General features: G+C 46.7%; 1 protein-coding gene across 1 annotated transcript; it reads left to right on the plus strand.

The window, feature by feature from the left end:
- The first annotated feature begins 2093 nt into the window (after positions 1-2093).
- Positions 2094-21999, plus strand: ATP6V1C2 (ATPase H+ transporting V1 subunit C2). Its single transcript, XM_084262145.1, has 13 exons — positions 2094-2118; positions 2965-3123; positions 4623-4690; positions 9565-9650; positions 14140-14234; positions 14888-14979; positions 16946-17044; positions 18326-18394; positions 19297-19389; positions 19765-19858; positions 20102-20199; positions 20651-20780; positions 21554-21999. Exons 2-13 carry the CDS (start codon positions 2995-2997, stop codon positions 21647-21649), a joined length of 1149 nt encoding a protein of 382 aa, XP_084118271.1. The 5' UTR covers positions 2094-2118; positions 2965-2994; the 3' UTR covers positions 21650-21999.
- The last annotated feature ends 215 nt before the right edge of the window (positions 22000-22214 follow it).

Consider the following 22214-nt stretch of genomic DNA (forward strand, 5'->3'; position numbering starts at 1 on the left):
GCGTGCGGCACACTCTCCATATCCCCACGTGGCACGTGGGGCTGTGTGCTCCTTCCTCCCTCCACCTTTGCTGCTGTTAAAATGTGCAATGGGGGGAAAGAAAATGATTTAGAAGTCACAGCAAAACCAGAAAATCTGCTAACAGATAACACTCAGGAGGACATTGCTTAGGCATTAACATGTTTCCTTGATAATTTTCAATAATTAACAAAACAGTAATTAATAAAATATTTTCCACTTTTATAGAAGTAACCAAAGCAGATGATTCTAAATGGAAAAAAAGAAAAGAAACAGAAATGTGACATTGCTGGGATAAAAACATTTAGGAAGGAAGTAACATGCACTGTAGAATCTAGAAATCTGACAACCTTTCAGCTTGTGTTTTCCCTTCCTCACTGTAATATCCATACGTACTGAAGCATCCCCAACAGCTAGTGCTACTACAGTGAGTAATGTTTCTCATCTGTCAGCGTCAGTGTCAGATGCTGACACAACTCCAAATTAAAGAAGCTTATGGGAACGTAACATCTCTAAAATAAATTGTGCAAAGTATTTCTGTGGCTTGAGACTGCAGCAGAGATCCAGTGTAAACTGTGTACTCAGTCTGAGATGGGAAAGAGCTGATGGGGTTTACTGTACCTCTCAGGCAGCTAGTCTGTGGGTAGAAATGTATGATGTACATACTCAGATGTCAGCTAATTCTGTTGTAATTATTAAAACATATAGTCTAAAGAAACAACAAGAAAGGATGGGAAGATTAGACAATAACCACTGTTCCTGTGAACGCTGTGTTAGGTTTTTTGCATGACTTCTGAAAAGTACTTTGCTGGGGACTTGGGGACACCGTGACTGAAAAGAACTAGAATAATCACAGTTACAAACATGGAATGTTTCATTAGCTTAGAAGGGAAAAAGAATAAACCAACAAGCCACAAGCAAAACAACCCATAGAGTGGTTATTTCAGCTACCAGTCTTCTCAGTGTCTTTTTTCTGGAGAGACTTTCCTCCTCTGCACATGTATTGCTGTTTTATATATCACTAAAAACATTAAAGAGAAGCAGAGGGAGGTGAATCCTTGGCAAATAGAGTCTACGTGTTTAGACCCTAAGACCTTGACCTGTGTGTTAGCTACTTAAAGCATGGTTTAGATGTCACTGTCCAAATGCAAGACTGTGATTCTGGATGTCTTTCATCAGCTGTTTCTATCTAATGCTGGAGATACTTAAAGCCATTTAGGGATCTTGATTTAGTGTTCTTGGAGGCGTCACCACATCTGCTTCTATGCATGACCAGACCTTCCTGGCCCAGGCAGCTCAAACCCTGTCTATTTGGGGCAGGTTATATGGGGGCAGGGGGTGGGGGGCTGGGGAAGAGCATCCTTCTGATTAATTTCTTGTGATGCTTCATTTACATTTGGTACACAGAAATATGAGCAAAAGAATGCACCGTCTTTTGAAGAAAATTTAACGCTGGCAACAGGAGGGATTGCCCAAGTGCTGCGTGGCAGCCGAGTGATTCGAGCACAGGGCTGGGAAATGAGAACTGGATGCACCATGAACACTTCACACGTACCACGAAACGCTCCCGGGACCTTAAGCAAACGTAAAAACAACATAAGGCAAACCGAAGACTTGGTAAAGCCTGCAAGCCACAGCCGTGCTTTGCTCAGCAGCGGCACCTCCGGGAGAGGAAGCATCGCTGCCCTGCGGACTCCGGCAGCGCTGGTGTGTTGTTACTTAAAGCACCCAGGGAAGTCCCAGAAACAACTGTCCTGAAAGTTTCTTTACTCATTCCAAACCCTTCAGCGTTTAATGAAAAGAAATGGCCTCGGCGGGTATGTTTTTCCGAGTTTAAAAGACAGTGAAGAGATGAAAGGCTGCAAGCCGGAGCTGTCACCGGCTTCCCAGGCTCGGCCCTGCGCCGGGAGCAACCCCCACTGCCTCGCACCCACCGCTGCCCTGCCACTGCCCCGCCGCCCGCCCGGCCTGCCCCACGCCCCGCTCCGCTCCGCTCCGCCCCGACCCTGCCCCTGCCCGCATGTCCGCGCCGCCCCGCCGGCAGCCGCGGCCGGGCTGGCAGCACGGGGCGGCGCGGGCAGGGAGCGGCAGCTCGCACAGGTAAGGCAGCGGGCAGCGTGTGTGTCTCCCCCCGCCCCGCCCCTGGCCCCCCTGGCAGAGCCCGGCGCGTACGGGCAGCGCCCGCACCTCCGCCCTGCTCGGCGATGCTGGGACCCCCGGGGCGGAGGGAGGACCGGGCTCCGGGCAGCGGCCGGGCGCCGCGGGGGCACGTCGGGGGCGGGTGGGAGGCGAGTGTCCCTGCGCTCTCTCTGAGCGGCGTCTGCTGCTCGCTGTCCTGCGCCGGGGTGATCGGTTACCAGCTGTTCTCCGACTGTTAGCTCGATTGTTCTGCTGATACCGTGTCTGTACAGCACGACTTGCCTTCCTCCAGCTCCCTCCTACCCAGCCTGGGAAGAGAAGCAGGAGAAAGCAATACTCCAGTTGGCCAGGGGCATCTCTTGGAGCCTGTATGTTCAGCAGAGGTCTTTTTACATCGTGCTGTCGCTTTTGCCTTCAAGTGTCCAAAAATTTGAGAGGCCATATTTATCAAACAGAAATCCTTCATCACGGTTGGGTGGTTTAGTGAAGTCCCTGAACTCCACAGCGGAGACTGGACCTGCAGTGCAAGGGGGATGGAACAGGCAAGGAGAGAAAAGGGGAGGAGGAAGCTTCTTTTCTTCATTCAGAAACTGGATGGATCAACCCTGAGAAAGGAGGAACAGCAGCGCTCTTTCAGTGACATTCTGGAGAAGGTCATGTTCCATTTCAGGCTGAGACACGGGACTGACTCACTCTCCTTGTGTTTCTGAAAAAAACTCAAACATTAATCTGTTGTAACTTTACTTAGGGAAGCGCCCATTTTGTACAGTGCTCTTTTAACCTCTTACCTGCTTTGTGTTTCTACAGTGACCAGGAGTGAAGGGAAAATCCTACATCATGTCAGAGTTCTGGCTAATTTCCGCCCCGGGAGATAAAACCAACCTGCAGGCGTGGGAGAGAATGAACACAGTGACTGCTAAATCCAACCTGTCCAGCAACAGCAAGTTCCATATTCCAGACTTAAAGGTAATTGTTTGTGTGTGGGCAATACAGCAGCATTAGCTGGGGCTAAAGGCTTTTGGGATAAATGTGGGATTCACCTTTTGGGATAAGACGTGGTGTGTAGAAGATTGCTGTTGGGGTGTGAGTTGCATTCAGTCAGCTGAAAATTGATCAGTGAGAAAAGAAGTCATTGTGCTTGAAGCTGACCTTTGCGTTGGAAGGATGTATGTATAAGGACTGACAGTGAGCGAGATGAGTTAAATAACTAACCTGTTGCCTTTGGTGTTCCGTTTGCTGCCAGTCGTGAAAGTCACGCAGCATTGTACACCTTGGGTGGCTAATGCAGAGGGAGTAGCAGCTGAGTATCTACAGCCTGCTGACAGAGAACAGTGCCACAGTGCACATTGCTCTTTGGGAAGTGGATGTGTGTCTACATTCAGCTAGATTGTCCAGCTCCATATCATCATATAAGTAGGAAGAGTAGTAGCCCATCATTGATATTAATATCTTTGCATTATTTAATCCTTATTTTATAAGATCTGCGCATTATTTTCATTTCACTTGTGACTATAGAAAACCCAAATGTGCTTCATTTAAGGTCAGTGGAGCTCCCGCAGGTGTAGGACTTGGTTCTTTGGGGAATTGCCATCACCCGTTACTTAAAGAAGCTATGGTACAGGATCTGGCTTTAATCCAAAAAGATTGTTAGCACTTATAACTCGAGCTATTCCTATTACATAAGGGTGCAAGTAAAAGGGGGGCGTGGCCCATTCTAAAGTAATGACCCGCTGAACTGACACATTAATGTTTCAGACTGGGAATTTTGCCTTTTGCATGTGTGCCCCAGATTGGTGTGATTTTTACCATCTGTGGGCCTTACCTAGATGCTGTTGGTGTGTGTCTGCTAATGCTAAAGGTAATAAAGCCTTTGCAGTAGCTGAAGATGCAACCAGCTGATTAACCATCCACAAATTGTTCTATGTGAAACTTGTTTCTTCTCCTCCAGCTTCATAACGTTGAGCTGGCAACGTGACAAGCAGAGGTTCGGCAGTACATTGCAATACCACACACACGGGATTATGACTGTGAGAGAGTCATTCAAAAAGCAGATGTTAGTCTGGGCTTGGGGGAAATGGCTTTGCTGGAGGGTTAGTCTTCAGTGACGGCAAAGAGCGCAAAGAGAGGACACCCCCCCCCCATTTGCATAAGTGCTGCTCCCCTTGGCGCTCTCTCAGCACATCCAGTTTGGTTTACAGGTGTCGTGTGCATTTCTAGTCACTATTTTATCACATAAAAGACCAGGCTATGCTACTGAGTGGTACAGGAATCAGAACAGGAAGGACGATGCTGGTGTGTAATCTGGAGACCATGCACACTTTTTTCCTTTGTTGGAAAAGGCTTTTTGTGCCCTGGGTCTCGGGTAAAGGAATTGCTGTTCTTTTCCACCAAGTAAATAAAGTTGTGCCAACAGAAGCCTTAGACAGACTTGCGCATCTTTCACCTACTTCTCATCTTTTGCACAGGTGGGGACACTGGATGCTCTTGTTGGTCTGTCAGATGAGTTGGGAAAACTTGATAGTTTTGCTGAAAGGTAAAATAGATCTTATTTACTACCTACAAATGAGAAACAGACATTGTTTTTATGGGACGCTATGTCCTTGTGTTCACCTCGGCCTGACTCAGTTCAACCCAGGCTACAACTGGACTGAAGTGGATAGGCTTTGTTTAACCCTTGTGTTGATTGTCACGGAGCCATCACAAAGAAGGGACCATTCCTTTAAATGTGGATGGATTAAGTCTATGCTAGTTTTGTCTGCACAGCACTCTGTTTCAGTGGCAGTGCTAGGGAAAATGTTCTTCAAAGGGAAACTGCTAAAAAAGGTTCTTTCTTTTGTAAAGAACATCACCCCACCCAAGTCAGAAACTGAAATTAATAAAACAAAGTTTGGAGGATATGAAGCCCTCCCTGATCTTATTTTCCCACAATATATTTCTTGAGCCCTCTGCCGCTTTTCAACCAGATTATAGGAGGTCTAAGGAACAAGTTCCTCTGAAGTTCTTCTGGAGTTCTCCCTCTCAGACTTTTAAACTCCATGAAAATCAGAAAACTGACTCAGATTGTATCAAACCTACTTGCACAAAGACTCACAAGATCTCCTTGCTGGTCATTGCCAGATTGCTGTTTGGGCCAAGCTGACCTGGGTGTACAATGAATAACAAGTATAGCGAGCTGAGAAAATGTCAGGTTGTGAGATACTTCCTGGCACAAAGTAAACTTTGTTATTGAGGCAATGACAGTACAAGCTGCTAGGCTTTTTGGGGTTGTGTTGTTTTTGTTTGGGGGTTTGTTTTTTGTGTTACCCTTTGAGGCTTTTCACCTTTTATTTCCCTCCAGCCAGGGCTGATAAAGATTCACTTGTCTAAGTGTGCTTGATACTTTCATAGATTTTGTCTGGCAGTTGTGGACACATAGACACACTGATCAATCACCTCTGTGCTAGGGAGTTTGGGTGAAAAGAAGTCTGTTAGAAAGCATTTCTCTGATTTTTTTTTTCTCTCCTTTACTGGTGCAGGACTCTGTCAGGATACCTGCATTTGACCACTCTGGGTTGCACACAGCGCTGATCTTTTTAGGATCGCAGAATATCTCAAGTTAGAAGGGACCAATAAGGGTCATTGAGTCTAACCCCCTGCTCCTCACAGGACTACCTAAAACTAAACCATATTGTTTTTTAGGATTTTTAGCGAGACAGAGCAATTTAATACTTAATTCATCAAGAAAACCTTCTCCATTGTGATCCTGCCAAAAAAACTATCCTATATTCTTTGTAAACACATTCAGGCCTCTGGTTCATACTGCAGAGATGCTTCATGAAGCGAGGATGAGGACAGATTTGGGGAGAAACAGTGCCAATAACTACCATCTGTTCTGAAGGGAAGTGCCTCTAGTCAGGGCAGCAGATAGCCAAGCAACCGCGTGATCTGTCTTTGAGGGTTGCCAAAAATGATGCAGAACTGATTTTCAGAAGGGCTTAGCTAATTCCCAGCCTTGTGAAGATTTAGTACTTCTGGAATGCCACCTGTAGAGTCCATGTAAGATCACAGAGGGTGATTTTAAGTGAAACGTCAGTGTGTCCTAGGCTCAGTCTCCTGTTACCTTGGTCTTGAGAACATAGTACTGATGCTTGTTCAAACTGACTGCCACTTTATCCCACTAACTGCCCCTTTAATGCTGGTAATGACACTTAGCGTATGACTGAGCAAATGAGGCCCTTCCACCATAAGCTACTGAGATAAGGACTCCACCTCTTTCTTTGTCTTGTTTGCCTATTCAGCTAGCTAAGCAAGGAGCAACAAGATTTAAAAGTAAGAAGAATGTGCTAAAAATATGAAAAAGCATTAGAGTGATAGCAGAGAATAATCAACACAAATCAAGGTCCACAAGGATGTACAAAAGCATTTTGCATTAAATAAACATGCCAGGTTTTGAGCCTAAATTGTGATTCAAGGCTTTAAATGCCAAGCAATCACATTTTGTTGAAATAAATGGCATCCAGAGGGTTACAAGCCCGTTCAAATGACCTAAGGATTTATGTTCCTGTTCCTCTGAAACAGCTACCTGCTGAACTGTTGCTAGACAAACAAACTACCCGTAAAGCCAGGCAGCACAAACCTGTCAGCGCTGCCTCCTGCCGGGACAGCAGAGAAGGGGCAAGAGTTTGCAGGATCTATTGTTTCCACATACTTTTATTATTTATTTACAGAGGGAGGCGGGGTGTTTTTCCATGTTGCCTGTGGTAGCATGGAGCGCTCCCCAGCTGACGATCCTCTCAGTCACTCCTAGCTGGGCGTTCTCCTGGGTCCTCAGTCTGTGGACCATTCCACAGTGGCTTCAGATTGCAGGGCTTCTGCTCCGCGCTGTATTGTGGAGGTCTAGCTGGTAGCACCCTTTAATAGACAACATCATTTAAATTAAGAGTTTTAGAGGTTTTTGGTTTGGGTTTTTTTTAAATGTAAGTTGGGATTCGTCTCACCTAAAGGCAGAGGTTTAAGGGTTGGATGTGAAAGCTGCTCACTGTGGGATGTCATTGTAGTCAGTGTGGTGCTCTTCTGGGGGCCTGACTCCTCTCTCTTGCCCCAGGCATCAGAGGTGTGCTGGGTGTGTGTTCTGTCTTTGCACAGGAAATGTATCAGATGAGTGAATCCCGCACAGAGACTAAGCCAGGACTAGAGAACATCTCTCTGGCCCAGTGTTTATATACCTCCTGCTCGTGTCCTGCCTGCAGGGACTCTGGAGCATATGGGCTGGAAGGGAGCCAAGCCTCACCTCCACAGCTGGGACTGTTGGATGCACGAGAGCATGTACCTGTCCTGCCATTCATACCTGTGGAGATACACCTAGAGCCATCTCCCAGCTGTCGGGTTATCCCCCAGCTGCACTCAGCAGTAATGAAAGCAGCTCAGGCCCCTTGGAAAAGCTGCTGGTTTTTACACTTTCTTGTTGGTTGCTTTCTTCGTAATGTCCTTAGTCTCCTGCTGTTCTTACCAACTGGGCTGGAGTCTTGTCTTGTTCTAAGTTCCTTTGGGCTCCCTGGGCATTGTGAGGGAGCTGAAAATGAGCTGCATCTACAAGCTGAAGGCTGCAGGAGTGCTCAGCAAGGTTGCAGCTGATGGGGAACTGCTGTATGGATCCCCCACCTGCCCCACAGCCAGAGTGCAGGCACCATACAGTTCAGCCACGCTTACCTTGCACCAGTGCAAGCCACACCTACATGGCTGCAGCCAGAGGGTGGAAAACTACACAGCCCTAAGAGGGCTGTGACCTACAGTGCAGTGGTGCAGGTTCCTACAGGCACTCTGAGCTGTGTCTGTCCAGGGTCATGAAAAGAATGGTTTGGGTTGGAAGGGACCTCAAAGCCCATCTAGTTCCGACCCCCTGCCATGGGCAGGTACAGCCTCCACTAGCCCAGGGTGCCCAAAGCCCCATCCAACCTGGCCTTGGGCACTGACAGGGAGGAGGCAGCCACAGTTTTTTCTGGGCAGCCTGTGCCAGGGCCTCACTGCTCTCACAGGGAAGTTCTTTATACCTCACCTAAACCTACCCTCTTTCAGTGGAAAACTGTCGCTCTTGTCCTGTCACTATAGGCACTGGTAAAAAGTCTCTCTCCATCTTTCTTCTAAGTCCCCTTTATATATTGAAAGACCACATTAAGGTCTCATACAAGCTGAACGGTCCCAAACAGCAGGAATTCTGACTACTTCATTCTTGGCAGCATCAGCAATCTCAGATTTTTCCTCCCCACCACAGAACCTTGCCAAAGATTCTGAGTTTCTTCACAGGAATGGAGACAGAGGGAATCTTTACTTCTGTAAATTACTGCTTTAAATGGCCCATATATGTGCTTGCAGCACATCAAAGAAAACGTTTTTCTCTGATGCTCTTGTGGTATCTGTACCTGGCTTGAAGTCCGTTTCCTGAGCTTCTGAAAGCCACGGGAGGTCTCAAGACACATTGTCCGAACACTGCAGGGGTCCATTCAGTCTCCAGCTCATCTGCAGCTGCAGTAGTCTCCCCCCCATAAGGAAAGAAAGGGAGGAGCAACCTGCCATGCTCCACTCCATGACACCATGCCAGGGATTATGTCCATTCCATGTCTCTGACAGGTTTATGATCAGGAAGTTACTTTTAGCTGTTGCTTTTTTTTTTTCTCAAGGTCAAATTCTGTGAATAATTCTGAGTGCAGAGCTCTAGCAATGCTAGAAGAACCAGAAAGGCTCATGACCTCTATGTGATAAGTACTTTGACTTGAGGCAGGGGGATCTACTGCTGGAGGGACCTAATCAATCTGGTTTTTAAAATAATCAGAGAATAAGTAACCGTGTAGAGACAATGTTCTCCAGGAGTGACTCTCTTCAATTCACTGCTCTGAATTGGGCAGAAGGAAGATTTGAATCTGGTTCTCCCACACCTTAAAAGAGCCTTTTGTTCACCATGGTAAAGAGAGAGAGAGTCAGCTCAAGAAGAGCAGTAAGAAGGAAATTCTCCATGACAACAGGAGAACATTGTTGTTCTCCTCTTACTTTGTAAGAACTTTATCTCAGCAAGCTGTAAGAGTTTATTTAGTATCCCATGGAACAGATCATGTATGTATGTTCCTCCATCACCCTTAGACTTTTAAACATGGGTTTCTTGCTTTCTGTTTTCTGTTAGGGATCTTGATCTTTTGGAAGTTTAGAACACTGGGGAGATGATATTATTATATGTTTGTGGAGATCAGTGTACTTAGAATCAAGACTTCTAGTCCTGCAACATGCCACAGGTTGTTTATCATAATTTAAATTGCAAATTAACCTTGCTTCAGAAGTGTTCTGTTTGGGGATCACTGTGTTTATCAGATCATTGTGACAACTGCTTTATATTCATTTTGTTTCATCACTAACAAAGTTTCTCTTGTTACACCTAAGCATAATAAAGAAAATAGCCCAGTACATAGGAGAAGTTATGGAGGACTCAAAAGATAAAGTCCAGGAAAATCTTCTGGCCAATGGAGGTAGGTGAATATTTTAATGCATTGATGCTGCCTGTGTTGCTTCAGAACATGAGCGTGTGGCACGTTAGGACAACCATCATCAATCCTTTGTACAAATATATCTAGCCCTCTCCCATTTTTCTTGAAGATAGCAGAAGCTTTATCCAGCATCAGCTTTGCTTCCAGGAGGGTGTTCAGTACTAGTTTCTAATGCCTGAGCTGAGGAGGAAAGCAGGAAGTGTCCTTCTTCACTCCTAAAAAAAATGACCTAGCACCTTTCTGTGCCCTGTATGGGCTTGATCTCTTAGAGCAGCTAAATCTCATTCTGCATGGTGGTATGACATCTGTCAGTTATCTGTTGGTGGTTTGCCTTCCCTCTCACAGTGCTGGGGTAGATCATGTTGCTCACTGGAATTCTGACATCACATGTGGATGTGTGAAGCAGCAGCCCCAAAACATGGAGCTGGGGCTGCACTCACAGAGGATGTGTATGTGCTACTCCTGCTAGGAGGAAGTTCCCTCCAGGGATGTCCTGCCCTGGCAGCAGCTGTGTAGCAGAGAAGGAGGGCAGGCAGTGATGACAGGGGCACTCCTGGCATGACAGAGGGCCGTGGGACCCCACTGCATTGCTGTACACATCTTCCCTGAGGAGTCAATATGGTGGTTTTATAACTTCCCTGAACTAATTTCCCCGCTTTATTATCTAGAACAGTACTCAAAGCCTGATGGCTTCTGGGTTTCTGCATGCCTTGCTAGACCCTGAGTGTGTTTTGGAGCAAATTTCTCTCCTGGAAAAGTACAGCAAGGTTGGATGTGTTACACACACCAGCTGCGGGCTTGTTGTGTGGTGCTGATAACTGCCAGACAGACTGGCAGTGCCCACTCCACCAGCCATGGCCTGCCAGCAGCACTGTACTGCAGCTCTGGATGAGTAAAGGGTGGGGATGGAGTTCTTTTAGAAATGTCCTTGCCTGAAATGAGACTGATTTTGGCTGAGAGGAACCGCTCAACAAGTGCAGTAATCCCACTTCTTGTGTTTCAGGGCTAAAGGATAAAATGAAATGTCTAAAAAGTATGTTGAGGATTGACGACTGCGGTGTTGTGACAAGCATGTGTTTGTGTGTGTTAGTGCTAGAGGCAAGCCTTGGTCTGGTTGTAGAGATACAGTGATCAGGTTACGATGGATTTCTCAAGTAACGACCTCGCAGCTTGATCACGATATCCCTATGGCTTGAGAAACAACAGGTTTAACTTCTTGCCTTTCTTTCCTCTTTCAGCACCATTTTCCTTTCCTCTCAGCTCTGCATGGGTTGCAATAGAAGGACGTGGAAATTACTTGTATGTGTTACTGATTTCTGCCCTCTGTCTGGACTCGATCATTCCAACAAATCATATTAAACTAAGACATTAGCCTTTCCAAGATTATTGACTGCATCTTAAAAAATCTGACTCAGCTTTAGTATATGAGGAATCCCCTGACATGTTCCAGTGCCAGTCTTCATAAACAGCAACTTCGCTGGACAGATTCTTCCTCCTCCACTTTCTGGTTAGCAAAAGGAGCCTAAAGTTGAAGACTTCCTCGAGGTTGAGAAATCAGAAACATAATTGTAAGACATGATTTCTTGCTGCATGATCATGTTTCAGACTATTGGCCTGTGCCAGCTCGAATTTGAAGTTATTCTGTACAGGTTTTCTGATTTTAACTCAGTTGTATATATTCCTGACAGCAGATTGGTCCTGAAAAAAGCGGTGGCTGTGTGTCTAACAGTTGTTTGGTTAGATTAGTGTGAGGAAAAATGCAAAGTGTCAGAAAATACAGTGAACACACACATACTGCTTTCCAGTGGGCAACAGCTGGAAGCAGCCCCATGGAGGGATCTCACAGGAGGAAATTCTGGGGTTTGAGTACTAAAGGGAATTTGAGTATCTCACAACAGCAAGGAATGCTTCCTTGATTATGACAGAATAAAAAATGTGAAATGTGAGTGAAGCTTTTCTTCAAAGATTTGGACCATATTCTCCTCAGTTTACAGTAACGTTCAACCCAAGTGAATGTTAAAATTTGGGAAGTGGTGGCACAACTCCATCCTTTGTAGTGAGCTCAAAACAAAGCAAAATGGGAAGTGCAACAGTTCTGAAGAATTAAGTGTTGTGAGGGGAAAGTGTTTGATATTGCCTCTTAGAGCTGAGTTATGAGAGGTTCAGTTATGAGAGGTTTGGGCTGTGGGGCTTCTGGACAGCTGTGAGTGCGTTGGGGCAGGTCAGAGGCATCTCTCCTGGATGTGAAGTCTTTTATAAGTGACTTGCCAGGTTCCCTAAGTGAGGGGTGCCATGGCAGGAGCAACAGGGCGCTTGGGCTGCTTCACCTTTTAATCTCAGCTGTGGTAATGCCTTCTCAGTAGTTTTGTGCCACCCTCAAGATCAGGCTGCTTTAACTGAACTGCACCCCTGCTAGAGCACTGCTGGGGAGTGAACTTGTAAGATGGGCTGAGAACTCCCGTTGTGCTTAACTGCCTAACATTTGAACTCTGCAGAGATTCAAGGAACCTGAAGATAGAGAGGGCATGTGTAGGTCTTCAGGGAACTTTGTATCTTCTCGGCTACAAATAGGTGGGTGCCTGTCTTTAAAGAGCATGTGAATATGCTGTTCCTCCACACAGCCCAGTAATACTGTGCACTTTGCAGGTTTCATTCATGCTGAATTTAGCAAAACCTAAGACAGGAAGCTTGGAAGAGGACAGCAGGATGAAATCCTTGTATCGTGTACCCTGTGCTGAAAATGCTCCGTGATTTTTTATTGCTTGAGTATTTTTGGCCTCCCTGCCTTCCTTCCCAGAGACCATGAGCAAACATTGCCAAAGAACTGTGCCCAATGGAGCTGTGTGATAGCTCTCCCTGCCTTCTGCAGTTTTCTCCCCTTCCCACCCCCTCCCTGTGCAGGAGAATTTGCTGACTCCCTGTCAGACCTGAGCGGGAAGGGTTGGATCTTGGCCTCGTGACTCCTGTCCACTGGATGTGGTTTTAGAAAGAGGGAGAGAACACTGTCATGCCAGTGGTCTCTGCCTCCCACGTGGTTTATCCCTTGCTAAGAAGCCTGTTTCCTTCTAACATAAGACTTTCCATGCTTTGGAAATCTAATAGGGTAAACTGACTCTGTTGTGGGGTGAGAGAAGCCTGTGGAAAGGCTATTTGGGTGTTCAGTGTCATATGAGACAGGGTGGTACACTCAGCCAGCAGTATGGCAGTTACTCCACTTTTCACATTCCTACTCATGTATCTTGGTTCATAAAGTCTTCCCCACACCCTGGAAGTCCAGCCCCCAAGAAACTACGCTCAGACCTCACTGTGGGACTGGATTAGCTCTCTAGACAAGGTAGCAAAGAGCACTGAGCAGCCCCAGCATGCCCCTCCTTTTACTTGGTACCTTGAGCTTGTTTTGCTCCCCTTTATCCCTGTGGATCTTCTCCATGTTTCCACTCCTGGTGTGGAAGGAAGCCCACACTGCAGGTAACAGTGCCCCCGGCCTCTTTGTCTAGACACTGAGCCCCTGCCTGCTGCCTTCCTCTAGCCCCCCCTAACCTGCAAGGGGATAGTCCAGCCCTGCTGTCTGTGGCAGGATTTGTGACTTTATCCCATTCCATGAAGTTGCAGGGGTCTGATTTCATGAGCTGCTGGAGAGTTCCTTATTCAGTACCATCATGTATCAAGCCTCAATGCTTTCTAATGTTAAGGAGCTTTGGTATTCAGAGTGCAACAGCATCATCCTGTTCTGGGAGCTGAGCATTAAATGTGTCATCTCCCCTCAATTTTAGGAAGAAGCCATGGCTCCCCAAGGTCCGAGGGTGCCTTATTTGGGGGGGCTGCATGCACAGGGTCTTGCTGTGAATTTCTGTTGTTGGATGCTGTGACCGGATTTACCCATTTAGAGAAATACTGTGTGGCTTTGTGTGAGATGGGGATGCAAAGCCAATGGGGAACTCCTCATCGCATATGAATTGGTTTGACTTCTAGTGAGTGCATGACTGAATTGTAGAGTAACATCATCTACACTCATAATATCTTTGATCAAGCTCTCATTAACCCAAAGTAGTACTGCTGATCCTGGGCCAGTATTTTTTGTAGAGCTCTTGCTGGGGTTAAATTCAGGCCTGTTGCAGTAATCAAGGTGAGGCTGCTTCTACCGTGGAGAATGGCTGCACATTGCAGTGTCCTGCTGATAACAGCTTATTTTACAGTAACGCTTCTTTCATACTCTTAAGTGTCCTCCAGAAAAGATTTCTGCTTCAACTTCTAAGTACTTCTTAATGTATAGAAAGATCACCAGATTGAGCACATGATCTGTGCGGATTTGATCTAGATCAGATTGCTGTGAGGATTCAGAGGTGGGCTGCTGGTTTACTGTCATCTCAAATGTTAATCAAAGTTATGGCTGGGCTACAGCTGGGGACTACGACCCAGACGTTGCCATCTGGTAAGCTGTCTGCCTTAATGCATCTCTTTCTCTTTTCAGTCGATCTAATTAGCTACCTGACACGGTTCGAGTGGGACATGGCCAAATATCCCATAAAGCAGCCGCTGAAGAATATATCAGAAGCATTGGCAAAGGTAAATTGTACTCCACAAATTAAAAAGATGTCAGCATAGGGAAGCTTGGCTTTTGACAGTTTTTGGTCCCTTTTTTCATGGCAGTCAGTGAGAACGTTGGTTTGGGCAGAACAGGCTCAGAAGCACACGCTTTGTACTGAAGCAGTTGGGACTGTTTTAATTTCTACTGTAATAATAATGATATATCATATTTAAACCTATCCAGCCTATAGGTATATGGCACTTTATCAGATTTACTAGAGCACATTGACATATTTTCTGCACTTGAATCCCCTTCGTTGTAATGTTTTATAGACTGGTTTTTATGACATTTTCTCCATTTTGGAGTTCTTTTGTGGGATTGTTGGTCCAACATTCAATCAAGTACATTGCAGGCTGCAATAAATGTTTACTGCCAGCCCATTCAGGAAGGCAGGATGCTTTGTATGATACAGGTAACAAAGGAATCCCTGAGCTTGCCCCTTAGATACAGCAGTAACACGGGGAGCAACAGCTAACTGCATCCCAGTTTGAGCAGAGGCCTTTGCATGGGGAGCTCTGGCACAGGCTCCAACAGCTCCCTCCTGCTGTTAAGGTGCAGAGGTGGCCAGAGAGGAGTGAGGACACCACCTCGAGCCCTGATTTGACTCCCTGTTTCTTTAACTTTGTTTTAGCAAGTGACTCAAATAGAATCAGACCTAAAGGCCCGATCAGCTGCCTACAACAACATTAAAGGGAATTTGCAGAGCCTGGAGAAAAAGACCGTGTAAGTACAGCACCTGCCTGTTCACATCTGGGATGGTGTGGGCTGAGCTGCAGACAGTGCCTGCTCACACCCGTCACTGTGCTCTGGACCATGTGTGTGCTGCTGCAAACACGTTTTTCTGGCCTGGGGGCTTATGTGGATCATCTGTGGACCAAGCAAAGCTGGGGAGGGAGCTGGTGTCGTCAGCACATCTCAGTCAGCTTGGAGAGACCACCGTTCCAATAGGATTTTATTGGCAGTGTGAGCAGAGTCTTGGAAAGAGTCAACACTGAATGCATTGTGTTGTTGTGATGAGACTTCAGGGAGTCAGAAATGAGGTCAGCTGGGCCAGCCAATGGATTCCTTTGCAGGACAGATTCATTTCCTACAGGAGCTCAGCAAATGCTGTTCAGAAAGTCAGTTTTACAGTATTCCAGGCAAAGTCATCTGTTCTCCTTCCTCACTGTGCTTACCTCACCAGCATCCCACTTACATTGTTCTTTTCTTTGTTTCATTATATTAGCCCAGATAATGGTCTGTCAGGGCTTCCCAAATGTTCTCTTGCCAGTCCTCAACTTCATATTCTCTTTACCCATATCACTGCTGGTACCTGGATTTTCTTCAGAGTACCACTGAGGAGAAGGGTAAATTCCAGTAAGTAGTAAATTTAGAGCAACTTAGATGCTGTACAAGCTGTCACCCAACACATGTTCATGTGTTATCCTTTCCTAATGAGTCCCCTTGCTCTGGGCACAGGACATGGGTAGGTCCTCACCTTCCTGGCACTGCAGCCCTAGAAAACAGCCTTTGCCCATGGATGATGGGACACAGGGGCTGAAATTGAATTTCAGGATGGTTGGAATTTTGTTCTGGAGCTAGAATGAGCATGCCTGGCACCAACTCTGCTGAATCCAACCAGAAACCACAGAAAAAACTTACTTCCAGGTGGTGGTTCAGAAGGACTTTGTCACAAAAAATCTGTACCTTGTGAAGACATGCTTAACATGAGGACTGCAGTGCCCAGGAGGGTCAGCAGAGCCATAGGACCATTACATCTTCCCCCCTCATGCCTCACCCCTGCCAGCCAGCACCACTGGCCTGGGCATCCAGCTCAGCATAGATGTTATTTGACATGTTTGTCTTGGGCCATGTGCATGTGGATAATTATGGGAAAAGGGGACATTATCTCCCATTTCCCTTTTCTTGGCACCATTTTTACTCCCAGCTCACTCCTGCAGCATCTCTCCAGCTCCCACATTAGCTTTAAGCACCTGGAGAGAGGCAGAAGTCCTGTGTGGAACATGAGCAGTGTCAGTCCTCCAGCAAGGCAATGAGGGAGAAGAACAGAGACCTCGTGACCCACATCTATCTTCCTCTCCCTGTCCCATCCACCTTTAAATGCTGGCAAGTCTGGTGTCTACCAGTGCCATCTAGCTTGGGTTGAGCAAACATCTAATGTTACCGGCCAGTTAATTAACATTTAAATTGGCACAGCAAATGTCAAACCAAAACCTACTGGTGGTTCTTCTTCCCCGCTGCCCAGTGACAGGGAGGCCAGCAGTTCTCTTCCCTGACACACCTACTGCCTACCAGCCATGCTAGGCCAGCCCCAGCCATCTACACTCACTAGGTGTGTCCTGTGATCAGTGGGCTTAGGCTGGGAAGAGACTGGCTCCCACAGGCCCCACTTTGCAAGCCTCTGCACCCTTACTGTAGAAAAAGTAGCAGAAGAATGATGTCATTTCACACACAGGGCATGAACGAGCCTAGTGCTAGTCACCAGTGTTCTGCCATTACTATTAGTTGGGTGTTATTCTTTTTAGTTGCAGGAAAAATAACTAAATGGTCATTTTCAAAGCGTAGACGTGTCTTTTAGTCACCTTCATGGCCACCTTCTACCCCCATACACACTATTAGCAGCTGTACCCACAGCCCAGTGCCTCCAGCGTGCTGCTCCTGCTAATGTTTATTGTCTTCTTCGGCGCAGGGGAAATCTGCTGACTCGGACCCTGGCAGACATTGTGCACAAAGAAGACTTTGTTCTGAATTCAGAGTATCTGATCACGCTGCTCGTCGTGGTGCCAAAGTAAGGCAACAGTGTGTGCAGACACGCTCAGTGTGCCCTTGGGTTTCAGGCCTGAGCTCCGGATCCGGACCACGCTGGTCAGGTTGGGCAGCTCACCAGCGCTGTGGCTGGGGCACGGGGCAGAGAGGAGATGTTAGCCAAGAACAGTTCGTTGATGAAAATCAAAAGAAAGAGGCAAAGATTCTTTTTAGAGTTGGCAGGGCCTGGAACAGGCTGCCCAGGAAGGTGGTTGAGTCACCATCCCTGGATGTGTTTAACAAAAGGGTAGATGAGGTACTTAGGGATATGGTTTAGCATAGGATGGGAATGGTTGGACTTGATGATCTTAAGGGTCTTTTCCAACCTTGTGATTCTGTGAAGACAGCTCCATACTCGGAGCAGGACAGAATCGGGACGTAGGTCTTAAATGGCTACAGAGGCGGTTCTCAAACAGCCTGCCAGTAGGAACAGTACAAGGTTAAAAAAAAGAGAAAAATCAGATTCTTGCTGGAGCTTAGCCACCTCCTGAAGGGAGTTAGACCTGTTGAACTCACAAGGCTTCTGCTGGCCAAATATCTGTAAGCATCCACACATAGGATGACTGCCATCACCATCAGTTGTGAAGTTACACAACAACCTTCTTAGAAACCTAGACAAAACTTTTCCCCTCTGGATATTCCCCTGCAATACACACACAGACACACACACACACACACAGACACACACACTTAGTTTTCTGTCTGTGAAAATCACACACACAAAGCTATCTGCAATAAGTTTGCTGAGGTTATTATCTGCACATTCCTTTAGATCCCCTTGTGAACAGACTCCCTGCATTGCAAACTGTCACCACCCCTTGTCCCCTTTCTCTCAGTGCTGGCACTCACCATGCCTGCAGCATAGCCCCAGATTGCTCTGGGGTTGCATATGCCGCAGGTACTGCACCTACCCACGGACCAGGGACGGTGCACAGGGGTCCTGCACCATGGGATGCTGTGTGGCAGCCTGGAAGTGTGTGCCAAAAGCCACATCAATCCCACCGCTGGCTTCCTGCTCAGGGCTCTTCTCATGTCAAGACCCAAGTGAGGGCTGAGGGTGTGGTGTTGAGGGAAACATTTCCCTAGCTGACGATTAGGAGAGGAAAGGATAGGAGATGCTTAGTGTGTCTTTATCACATAACCCACCACAAAGAGCTCCAATGCTTCTGCCCTAAGCCATTAGCTTAATTAACTGTACTTACCAACACATTTGCTTTCTACTATATAGGATGTATTTACTGTGCTTTGTGTTGTGTTGCTCAAGGTCAAGCTACGTGCAGTGGCAGAAGACCTACGAGTCCCTCTCCGAGATGGTAGTGCCTCGCTCCACTAAGTAAGTGAGATTCCCAATTAAGGTCCCTGTTTGTTTTGGAGAACCTTGCTGCATTGCAGCCCCTCAAGTCACTGGATCCTGGAAGGAATCACTTGTCTAACACACAGACTCCACTTCAACATACACATTTGCCTGATCTCATTCTCAGTTGAAATCAGAAGTGACTGTTGAAGGGAAGTGCAGATGAAAGAAAAAATATCATCACTTATTTTACAGTTATCCTGTTGTTCCCTTTTCCAGTGATCTTGGTTTTTCTACCAGGGCCTTTGCTTTGTGTGTAAAACAATTTGTTGCATAATCCGAGCATAATTCAGACGGGGCAGTCACATATGACTTCATGGAAACCACTTCTTGCAAAGATCAAACACTGTCTTTGCATCTTTAATTGCTTCCTGCTGTAGAATAGGATAATTCAGTGTACCAGCATTTGCTAATTAAATTAACTTACATTTCACCTGGAGTAAAAGATCCTTCCTAGGAACTAAATACTCCACTGTGTAGCTCACACAGGCCACGAGGTGCACTCCAGGGCGCAAGAGGTGACAGTGTCATCATCAGAAATGGAAGCAGCAGAAAGCACAGAGAATGAAGAAAGCTGCATGCTCCTGCCTGTCCCAGAACCACAAGTGCATGGGAAGTGGGGAATGTTACCAGGAGACAGAGACCAGGCAGAATGTGCACGCACTAGGATGGGTTCAGGAGCTTAACTCGTAGCAGCTTTCCACTGGGGGATAGCCTGGCAGGTGCTAGTAAAGCCTTTGTTCCCTATCCCAGCCACAGCAGTGCTTGCAAAGCAGGGTGTGGGTCAGTATCATAAATGAAAAAAAACCCTGCAAGAGGAAGGTACTAAGGCATGAGGGATTTGCCATGTCAAATCCCAGCAGTGGATTTCCTTCCCACAGAATGATTGCTGAGGATGCAGAGGGAGGACTCTTCACAGTGACCCTATTTAGAAAAGTGATGGAAGACTTCAAGGCTAAAGCCAGGGAGAACAGGTAAGCACTCTAAGAAGGCTCCCAAGCAGACGGTAAGGTGAGGCTTGTTCTGCATGCAGAGCTGATGAATCCATCGCTTTTTTTTAGGACTTTACTTTTTGGGCTTCTGCTGGCCCTAAAGCTGTGGAAAAGGCAGGGTGGGGAGGAGTTGTGGCAGCAGAGACAGTCACCCTGTTCTTTAACCACCAAACTGCAGATCCTGCTGACAGCAGGAAGCTTGTTTTCTGGGTGTGACTTCAGCTCCCACCCTCCACGTGAACATTGAATGGCTAGCTGCTTGGAAATACCATGTAGCTGCTTCTCCAGAGGCAAAGCAAACAAGTGTGCATATTGCATGGGCTGCGGCTCAGGAGAACAACTGTCATTCAATTGCAGGTTCATGGTTCGAGAGTTTTACTTTGATGAGAAGGAACTGAAATGTGAGAAGGAAGAGCTGATGAAGTTAGCTTCTGATAAGAAACAACAATATGTGAGTAGCACATCAAATTGACGGCCCCTGTAACAGCTGTTGCTACCAGTGTACCCAAGCCCCTCGCGCTCGGAACTGGCTCTGTGGTTCCAGCAGTCGTGTGAGCTCCCTTGCGCCCAGGAAACAGAGGTGTGGGACACAGAGCACTGTTTGCCCAAGGTCACCTGAGTTTCTGACCAAGTGGGAGCCACCACCGGGCTGCCTGAGCACCATCTCACAATACTGCTGCATCTGTTCTCACAGGGCCCCTTACTGCGCTGGCTGAAAGTGAACTTCAGTGAAGCGTTCGTGGCTTGGATTCACGTGAAAGCCTTGAGAGTCTTTGTTGAATCTGTCCTGAGGTAGGTGGGTAAACACACAGTGCCAGCAGAGATTCCTCTGTGCGTCCAAACGCACGGCTGTCTTCATGGGGCAGCACCTTCGCAGGAGGGAACATCCCTTACCTGCTCCAGAAGCTCACAGGAGTCAGTTCAGATGATCCCAGAAAGATGACAGAGAGCTGGTGAAAACAGTTCTCTGGGGGCACTTAGAGGGAAATGGAAGAGAGACTAGTCGATGTTTTGTCTCCAAAATGTTTTTTGATGAAATGATCCCCAGAGGTCTCTTCCAACCCCTACCATTCTGTGATAAGGAGGCAGCATGCCATCACGGGGATTGTTTCTGGGATGCACAAGCAGGTGGCAGGGTAGGGAGGGGAAGGTGTGCCCGGGCCCCAGGCAGGAAAGGGGCAGGAGGGGAAGGTGTGCCTGGGCCCCTGTCCAGCAGGTGACCACAAGTGCCTTTGTGTTCAAGGTACGGCCTCCCTGTGAACTTCCAAGCGATGCTGCTGCAGCCAAACAGGAAGTCTGTGAAACGCCTGAGAGATGTCCTAAACGTGGTCTTCAAACACCTGGATGAAGTGGCAGCAGCGAGTATAATGGATGTACGTATGGGGACTGTGACTGCACATGCTGCAGCGTGTCAGGGTTCAGCCAAACACTTTCACAGTCCAGGGATCAGAGCAAGCAACTCCACAGTGTGCAATGCTCAACCCTTGGCTGCAGCTCTAACCCCTGGATTAGGGTAACAGGCAGGGTGAGCTTATGACAAAGATACATAGGGAGCACTTACATTTTCTGTTTAAGCATCTGATGTCTGCCCAATCACGTCAGCTCCTCTAGGGAAAAAGCTTCAACTCTTCCACAAACATTCAGGTTGACACAAGCCAGGAAAAAGAATTTGGAGTAAGTGCTAGGACAGTGACACCTCCATCCACCGCAGAAGGCACTCAGTGACTAAATACCTCAGCCTAGGCCTTCAGCAAGCAGCAGTCCTTGCTTTCTCCCTCTCCATGTTGAGCGTGCACATTATTTGTGACAAGCCCCTGGGCATTGAAACAGCCTAAAATCAGCACATAGGAGAGGGCCAGTGCATGAAGGGAGGAGAAAGAAATTGCTCTAGAGCTGAAGGACACAAAAATGCTCCAATAGACGCTCAGTTGCTGCTGAGCATGAATTCTCAACACTAACTGCATGGGGCAGCCTGAAAACACTAAGCAAGTACCATATCCTCAGCAGTTAATTCCTCACCCCAAGCACGTGAAATACGAAACCCCTTTCCACCTGTGGAAGAGGAACATAAAAGCAATCCACTGTAGTTTGGAACCGTGCAGCAGGTTGTTTACTGATACTCAAGGCACACTGTTCCCTTTTGCAGCCTGGCATGGACATCCCTGGTTTACAACTGAGCAACCAAGAATACTATCCTTATGTCTACTTCAAGATTGACCTGAGTCTTCTAGACAGCAGTTAAAAGAAAATGCTCAAGCTTCATCCATGAAGCATCAAGACCCTGATGTTACAGGAAAAGAATCTTTGGCTGCTCAAATTACATTGATAATTGTCTAAGATCTTCCTACCATTTCCAGTAATTTTTACAGTGGCTTCAATATCTCTTGTTCATGGCTTTATAAAAAGATATTTCAGAGGCAGGAGGTACTATGGTAGTATTTATTTTTTTTGGTAAGTTACAAAGATGGAATATCTATTGGACTTGAAATAAAACAATGTAAAAAGTGTGTGGTGGCTAATGGATCTCTAGATGTGCACAGTCCTGTTTTTCTAAGAAAACTTAAAAAAAAAAGCAAACAAAAGTAGAAAGCATCAGAGCAAAACCCAAAGTTAATTTTAATTAAAAAAAAGCTTAAGAAATCCTCAAACTCGCTGTGGAGCTTATTGTAGCATGACTTACAGGCCCAAGCACTCCCAAGTTTAGTTTTTGCCAAGACATTTCAGTAGAAGAGTTACATTGTATCTCATCTGCCAGGAGGATTTATAAACCAGAGCAGATTTCCTGCAGCATGTCAGCAGTCAAGGTG

The sequence above is a fragment of the Gallinula chloropus genome (genome assembly GCF_964237585.1).
Source record: "Gallinula chloropus genome assembly, chromosome: 3".
Taxonomy (NCBI): domain Eukaryota; kingdom Metazoa; phylum Chordata; class Aves; order Gruiformes; family Rallidae; genus Gallinula; species Gallinula chloropus.

Coding starts and splice junctions, on each gene's coding strand:
- ATP6V1C2 (XM_084262145.1), top strand. CDS start 2,995: ATGTCAGAGTTCTGGCTAATTTCCGCCCCGGGAGATAAAACCAACCTG. Junction 4,691..9,564: donor CTTGATAGTTTTGCTGAAAG/GTAAAATAGATC, acceptor GTTACACCTAAG/CATAATAAAGAAAATAGCCC. Junction 14,235..14,887: donor TATCAGAAGCATTGGCAAAG/GTAAATTGTACT, acceptor ACTTTGTTTTAG/CAAGTGACTCAAATAGAATC.